The sequence below is a fragment of the Brachionichthys hirsutus genome, chromosome 8, assembly GCF_040956055.1.
Source record: "Brachionichthys hirsutus isolate HB-005 chromosome 8, CSIRO-AGI_Bhir_v1, whole genome shotgun sequence".
NCBI classification, from domain to species: domain Eukaryota; kingdom Metazoa; phylum Chordata; class Actinopteri; order Lophiiformes; family Brachionichthyidae; genus Brachionichthys; species Brachionichthys hirsutus.
In genome coordinates this window covers 15291525-15299275 of record NC_090904.1, presented here as the reverse complement: position 1 = coordinate 15299275, position 7751 = coordinate 15291525, and the positions used below count along the sequence as shown (strand labels likewise).

General features: G+C 51.6%; 1 protein-coding gene across 1 annotated transcript in view; it reads right to left on the bottom strand.

Annotated features, from left to right (window-relative positions):
- The window catches only part of fer1l4 (fer-1 like family member 4), a 51250-nt gene extending 45375 nt beyond the window's left edge, over positions 1–5875 (bottom strand). Inside the window, exons 1-2 of the mRNA XM_068742029.1 lie at positions 5797–5875; positions 2434–2489 (exon numbers count right to left, since the gene is read on the bottom strand). Coding sequence (XP_068598130.1) covers positions 2434–2489; positions 5797–5875 — 135 coding nt within the window. The remainder of the gene's footprint in view (positions 1–2433; positions 2490–5796) is intronic.
- Positions 5876–7751: the final 1876 nt, after the last annotated feature.

The following is a 7751-nucleotide window of genomic DNA, read 5'->3' as shown; positions in this document are numbered from 1 at the left end:
AAATAATGATGTTAAAAAAGTCAATCAGAGAACAAGATTTTTGGGCAGAATGTCTGCTTTTGTCAACAGAAGTGCTCTCCGGACTCTTGCTGGAGCCTCGTTCAGCCCCTCTTTGACTATGCTAGCACCTCCTGGTATTCCAACATCAAAGTGTCCCTGAAAACCAGGCTCCAAACCTCCCAAAACAAACTGATTCGGCTACTCCTCAATCTGGGGCCCATGACCCACCTTCTTCCTGGACATTTTGCTAGCCTAAAATGGCTCAGGGTAGAAGACAGGGTTAAACAACTCAAAATGGGATTGGCATTTAAAATAGTCAATGCAGCTCTGCCCTCAGTCCCCTCAATCCCTGCATACCTGAATAAACACCTCCACAGATTTAGTGACACCCACAGCCACAACACTAGAGGGAGCTCAAACAACAACCTGATTACCCCCTCCTATAGGACTAACATGGGTAAATCATCTTTTTACAATACTGCCCCCCAAGGGTGGAACGGATTGACTCCTGCCCTCAAAACATGCACCTCTTTGGCCTCCTTCAAAACGGCCCTAAAAATACACCTTTCAGGGGGACAGAACCGGAGATAGTCATCACGACTCTCTCCGGATCAACCCCCCCCCCCCCTTTTTGTCCACCGACGTTGTACATAGTATGTGTCTTTGTAATTTATTGTAAGTTATTGTCATTTATTGTCAGTTATTGTCACTCATTGTCATTTTGCATCTGTGGTGTAAAATTATTTTTATTTTATTGTTATTCTGCATCAATTGAGTAATTTAATATTATTTTTATTTGTATTGCTAATTGTGGATGATTTATGTACGAAGGACTTTCAACGGAAACAAGACCGCAAGGGCTTTTAGAAATGCTCCTCTTAGACAGGATGTTTGACTGTACTTGTACTGTAATACATGCTACTGTGTGACTGTACTTGTACTCTAACATTCTATCGAATAAATATATTAATCATCATCATCATCAATGTAAATCCAATTAATCAAAGTTTGTTTTCATGATTCAGGAATCTAAATAAAATGAATAAGATAAAACAAACATCGGGCCATTATTTTTGGTGTAAATCACAATATAAGGAGACCGAGGTGCTTGGTGGAGGTCTGCGCTCTATGAGTGTTTTTGTTGTTGTTGTTGTTGTTGTTGTGAATAACATTATGCATAAAGAATGTTTTCTTTCTTTTTCTTTTTTTATTGAAGTGTTATTTTGAGTCTCATTGTAGAAGTTCTAACTTTTTTGTCACTATTTTATCGTGCTTTTCGAAGCTCTGTTCTTGTTTTCTTTGTCTTTTAACTGAACTGACAATTAACTTTTTACAGTGTTGTGTCCAACTCCAGGAAACTAAAACAACTGTTTTAATATTAATATCAGTCCAAATGTTCCACGTTGCTTTCATGAAAGAAACATTTATAAGCCAATGAGGAAGAGACTGGTTCTTGTGTTTATACTGAACATTTTTCTATTTCACCATAATCATTGTGTGTTCAGTGTTGGTGTGTAGACACACACACACACACACACACACACACACCCTTCTGACTCAGAGGCTGCTTGACTCACGTCCAACCACTCGTCTGAACTGGCGTTTTGAGTTCCATCCACTGAGAATCATTTCTACAGTTTCACAACTAGAATATTTGTAATAATTATTTTCTTATGAAAGAGTCACACAATAGTCAGTTTCTGCTGGCTAAGCAGAAATATTTCAGGTTTCCATGACTTTAATGTCTCACGTGTAAAATTCAGGTTTTGAATTCCCCCAATGAAACAAAAGAGCAGCCTCGAAGGTAAAACATGATTTATATTTTATAACGCTGACGTCAGCGTACCTGTAGAGCAGGTATTTCAGCTTTGTGCCTATTCTCCTCTCACGACCCCGCAGCGCTGCGAAAGCCGCCTGATTGTCCAACAATGACCTCGTTCAGTCCCTTCTCCGCTTTGGACAGGTAACTCCTGTCCCTTTGCTCTCTCCACTCCCTGCATTCAGTTTAATTCATGACGAATGTCAAATATATGTTGAGACATTTATTCTGTCTCCAGAAGCATAAAAACAACCAATCAACTGCAGGAGTGTGTGTGTGTGTGCGTGTGCGTGTGCGTGTGTGTGTGTTGAAGGAGCGGTTGTATGTGAATGTGTGTTCTGTGGGAGTAGTACAGGTCCTATCAGCTCCATTAAAATAGTTTCTATCTGAAGCAGACAAACAGCTGCAGCTACCTATCTGCTGAGAGAGAGAGAGAGAGAGAGAGAGAGAGAGAGTAGCAGGTCAGTGATCAGACAGAAGTTGGGTCTGTTCTCTGGTTCTCTTCCGCTCTGATGGAATTAATAAAAGAACTGAAGGTTCTGATTATAACTGGTAATAACACCATTATAACACCAGTGCATGCTTCAGAGAGGACAGATGACATCAGTACTGACCTCATTAAAGATGGCCAAGTTCTCACACTGCAGAGCTCTGGTTTTATGGCTGAAACCTGAGGACGGACGAACAACAGTGTTGACAGGCTGCTGAAACGTCAATGAGCAATGAGATGACCTCGAGGTCTCAGGTCAGCATCGGGTCACACGCGGGGGAGAGAGTGAGGGAGAGAGCAGGGGAGAGAGCGGGGGAGAGAGTGAGGGAGAGAGCGGGGGAGAGAGCGAGGGAGAGAGCGGGGGAGAGAGCGAGGGAGAGAGCGGGGGAGAGAGCGGGGGAGAGAGCGGGGGAGAGAGCGGGGGAGAGAGCGGGGGAGAGAGCAGGGGAGAGAGCGGGGGAGAGAGCGAGGGAGAGAGCGGGGGAGAGAGTGAGGGAACGAGCGAGGGAGAGAGCGGGGGAGAGAGCGGGGGAGAGAGCGAGGGAGAGAGCGGGGGAGAGAGCGAGGGAGAGAGCGACGGAGAGAGCGGGCGAGAGAGCGGGGGAGAGAGCGAGGGAGAGAGCGACGGAGAGAGCGAGGGAGAGAGCGACGGAGAGAGCGAGGGAGAGAGCGGGGGAGAGAGCGGGGGAGAGAGCGGGGGAGAGAGCGGGGGAGAGAGCGGGGGAGAGAGCGAGGGAGAGAGCGGGGGAGAGAGCGAGGGAGAGAGCGACGGAGAGAGCGGGCGAGAGAGCGGGGGAGAGAGCGAGGGAGAGAGCGACGGAGAGAGCGAGGGAGAGAGCGACGGAGAGAGCGAGGGAGAGAGCGGGGGAGAGAGCGGGGGAGAGAGCGGGGGAGAGAGCGGGGGAGAGAGCGGGGGAGAGAGCGAGGGAGAGAGCAACGGAGAGAGCGAGGGAGAGAGCGACGGAGAGAGCGAGGGAGAGAGCGGGGGAGAGAGCGAGGGAGAGAGCGGGGGAGAGAGCGAGGGAGAGAGCGGGGGAGAGAGCGGGGGAGAGAGCGGGGGAGAGAGCGGGGGAGAGAGCGAGGGAGAGAGCGAGGGAGAGAGCGAGGGAGAGAGCGAGGGAACGCCGGCTCCCCTGCATGAACGTCCCCACAGGACTGAGGAACGCTGCTGCTGCTTCGGGCACCGACTTGTTCTTAACGGAGAGTCTCGTTGGAGACCAATAATATATCATAATGATGGAAGAAGAAGCGTCTCATTTCTCATTTTACTAAATGTACATCGAAGTTACAAGTTTAGAGCGGAGAGTTACTCCTGAGCTGCTGAACGCGCCGCTGCAACCTGAACGCTCTGCTGGGACCTGAACGTTCTGCTGGGACCTGAACGTTCTGCTGGGACTTGAACGTTCTGCTGGGACCTGAACGCGCCGCTGCGACCTGAACGCGTTGCTGCGACCTGAACGCGGCGCTGCGACCTGAACGCGTCGCTGCGACCTGAACGCGTCGCTGCGACCTGAACGCGGCGCTGCGACCTGAACGCTCTGCTGGGACCTGAACGCTCTGCTGGGACCTGAACGCTCTGCTGGGACCTGAACGCTCTGCTGGGACCTGAACGCTCTGCTGGGACCTGAACGCTCTGCTGGGACCTGAACGCGCCGCTGGGACCTGAACGCTCTGCTGGGACCTGAGCGCGTTGCTGCGACCTGAACGCGGCGCTGCGACCTGAACGCGTCGCTGCGACCTGAACGCGTCGCTGCGACCTGAACGCGCCGCTGCGACCTGAACGCGGCGCTGCGACCTGAACGCTCTGCTGTGACCTGAACGCTCTGCTGGGACCTGAACGCTCTGCTGGGACCTGAACGCGGCGCTGCAACCTGAACGCGGCGCTGCGACCTGAACGCGGCGCTGCGACCTGAACGCGGCGCTGCGACCTGAATGTTCTGCTGGGACCTGAACGTTCTGCTGGGACCTGAACGCTCTGCTGGGACATGAACGCTGTGCTGGGACCTGAACGCTGTGCTGGGACCTGAACGCGCCGCTGGGACCTGAACGCTCTGCTGGGACCTGAACGTTCTGCTGGGACCTGAGCGCTCTGCTGGGACCTGAACGCATCGCTGCGACCTGAACGCTCTGCTGGGACCTGAACGCTCTGCTGGGACCTGAACGCGCCGCTGCGACCTGAACGCGCCGCTGCGACCTGAACGCTCTGCTGGGACCTGAACGCTCTGCTGGGACCTGAACGCTCTGCTGGGACCTGAACGCTCTGCTGGGACCTGAACGCGCCGCTGCGACCTGAACGCGGCGCTGCGACCTGAATGTTCTGCTGGGACATGAACGCTGTGCTGGGACCTGAATGTTCTGCTGGGACCTGAACGTTCTGCTGGGACCTGAACGCTCTGCTGGGACATGAACGCTGTGCTGGGACCTGAACGCTCTGCTGGGACCTGAACGCTCTGCTGGGACCTGAACGCGTCGCTGCGACCTGAACGCTCTGCTGGGACCTGAACGCTCCGCTGGGACCTGAACGCTCTGCTGGGACCTGAACGTTCTGCTGGGACCTGAACGCTCTGCTGGGACCTGAACGCGTCGCTGGGACCTGAACGCGTCGCTGCGACCTGAACGCTCTGCTGGGACCTGAACGCTCTGCTGGGACCTGAACGCTCCGCTGGGACCTGAACGCTCCGCTGGGACCTGAACGCTCTGCTGCGACCTGAACGCTCTGCTGCAACCTGAACGTTCTGCTGGGACCTGAACGCTCTGCTGGGACCTGAACGCGCCGCTGGGACCTGAACGCGCCGCTGGGACCTGAACGCTCCGCTGGGACCTGAACGCTTCGCTGGGACCTGAACGCTCTGCTGCGACCTGAACGCTCTGCTGCAACCTGAACGTTCTGCTGGGACCTGAACGCTCTGCTGCGACCTGAACGCGCCGCTGGTAGGTTTGAGGCCTGCAGGCTGAAATGTTCAGACGATAAAATCAACCTGTTTTCCTTGTTAGAATTCTGTCACTGACTAACTCACTAGTTACTGCAGCCTCGTGCTGCAACGCAACAGGAACCCTTCTACGCTGGAATCCTTGACACTGTGCAGCTGAGAGGAGACCAATGTTGCCCAAATGTTCACATTTAAACACAATCTATTGACCTTTTAAATTCAAGTACACTTTATATTAGATTGATTTTTGAAAGCAGATCTTTACTTAAAATTAGTTTTCCTTTTCTACTGTGTCGTATTGCTACTTTTAAGGGATCTAATAAAATCTTAAAGATGACTACATGTTTAATTTAATTCTGGCAAAGTTTTACGCCGGATGCCATTCCTGCCGGAACCCTCCGCATTTATCCGGGCTCGGAACCGGAACCGTTAGCTGTACTACCTGGCTATAAGGCTAAGCTAATAAAACAATGTGGTAAAATAACGCAGACCGACTCGGGGTGTCCGCTCACTTCTGGCCAGCATGGCTACAGCGCAAAGAAATGACTGTTACTGACCTCTGAAGCGAAGTTCCACCTTCCTGTCAGATCGTCCAGGTAAATTGGTGATCCTCCTCAGGTTGACGGTGATGGACATGGTCTGGGTCCTGATACACCTGTTATACACCTGTCCCACCTGTTACCTGTTCACCGTGTGTCTTGCTCAAGTTCCCTCATCTGCTGTTTTCGGTTTTCTCTTCTGCAGCTTCTGATTCTGTACTCAACAGGTGATGGCTGTAAGCTCACCTGAGCGTGTCTGCATGTGTGTGTGTGTGAATACCTGTACATGGAGCTGTTTTAAGTGTGTGTGTTCATGTGTGTGTGTCTGTTAGGGCAGGTCCTCACTAATCAGTAAGCAAATAGAGTTGCTCAACGAGTTTCCTTCCCAGCACCCGTACACGAGTGTGCGCACACGCACACACACACACACACACACACACACGCACACACACACACACACACACAACTTCCACAATGCAGTTGTGGAAGCAGCACTATATTACAATGACTGCCTTCTGAAGCTGCTTCTCTGTCTGGAAAATCAACGGAACTTTTTATGCAGTGAAAACCAGCAAAAACAGGCAACTGTTAAGTTGAGTTAACCCACAAGTTCAAGGTTTTGTTGTGGATCACAAAATTAGTTAAATATTTGTATTTCTCAGAGATCGCTAAGAAGGTGTCCAGAGAGGAACTGTGGTACTGCATGAGGTACTGTGGTACTGCATGAGGCAGTCTGGAGTACTAAAGAACTAGTACAGGACATGTAGGACAGTTGTAGGACTGCAGTGAAGTGTGCAGGAGGAGCAACAGGAGCGTTTAGAGTAGAGGTGGGATGCACCAGGGATCAGCTCTGAGCCCCTTTTTGTTTGCCATGTAAATGAGAAGGTCCCAGGGGGACACAGTGAAGTTACAAGGAATAGACGCAACGAAGGTCGAGGATACACCTGTTATACATCTGTTATACACCTGTTATACACCTGTTATACACCTGTTATACACCTGTTACCTGTTCACCGCGTGTCTTGCTCAAGTTCCCTCATCTGCTGTTTTCGGTTTGCTCTTCTGCAGCTTCTGATTCCATATTCAACAGGTGATGGCTGTAAGCTCGTGTGTGTGTGTGTGTGTGTGTGTGTGTGTGTGTGTGTGTGAATACCTCTACATGGAGCCTTTTTAAGCGTGTGTGTCTGTTTGGGCAGCTCCTCACTAATCTTCATGTAGTTTATGTGTAATGGAAAAACACTCCAAGATTTATCATGCGATGTCCATAAATATAGAAATCTCGACTCCACTCGTTTATTTATTGAACACTTTGTGTAGAACTGACCCCCGGTTCTTAGATACACCTCATGGTGCCCCTGGACACATCATCAGTGATGTAACCTGGGATCACAGGGGGTTTGGGGTCTTTCATCAATCAGACCCCCCTCGCCCAGGCAGATTGCAGCTTGTATCCAGGTAGCGCTACCCTACGAGCCACGCCTCTTCATTGATCCACCCCGTGGCCAACTTCGTGGCCCTTCGCTGACTGGCCCCTGTGATGCCCAGCCGTTACTCAGACACTCCTCCATTAGCTCGGAGGACTTTGTCCTCTTTCGTTCATGGGCCTACTCCATTCGAGACAAGTTCCAAAAGAATTACCTGCATGAAGACAATGTCTGTGGCTGATCCCCCCACCCCACCCCGGATAGTCTACTACTGCCTTCAGGACCCGGTCGTGTCGCCAATGTTATCCTCCGGGGTTCAGCTTTCCACAGCTCGGGTCCGGAGTCCAGCAGCCACCCATCCGAGCCTTCGCGGTGACCCCTACAGGCTGCAGGTGGATCCGGAATGGCCTTGAAGTGCTGATTTCCTGGGCTCGTACGAGCTGAAGAAAGTGAAGCTGACTGGCAAGTTGTGCTTCTCCCTCGGCACGACCAGTGCCGAGCCGGGGAAAGGTGCGTGGCTGCAGCCAACCGGGAGGCTCCGCCGGCGTC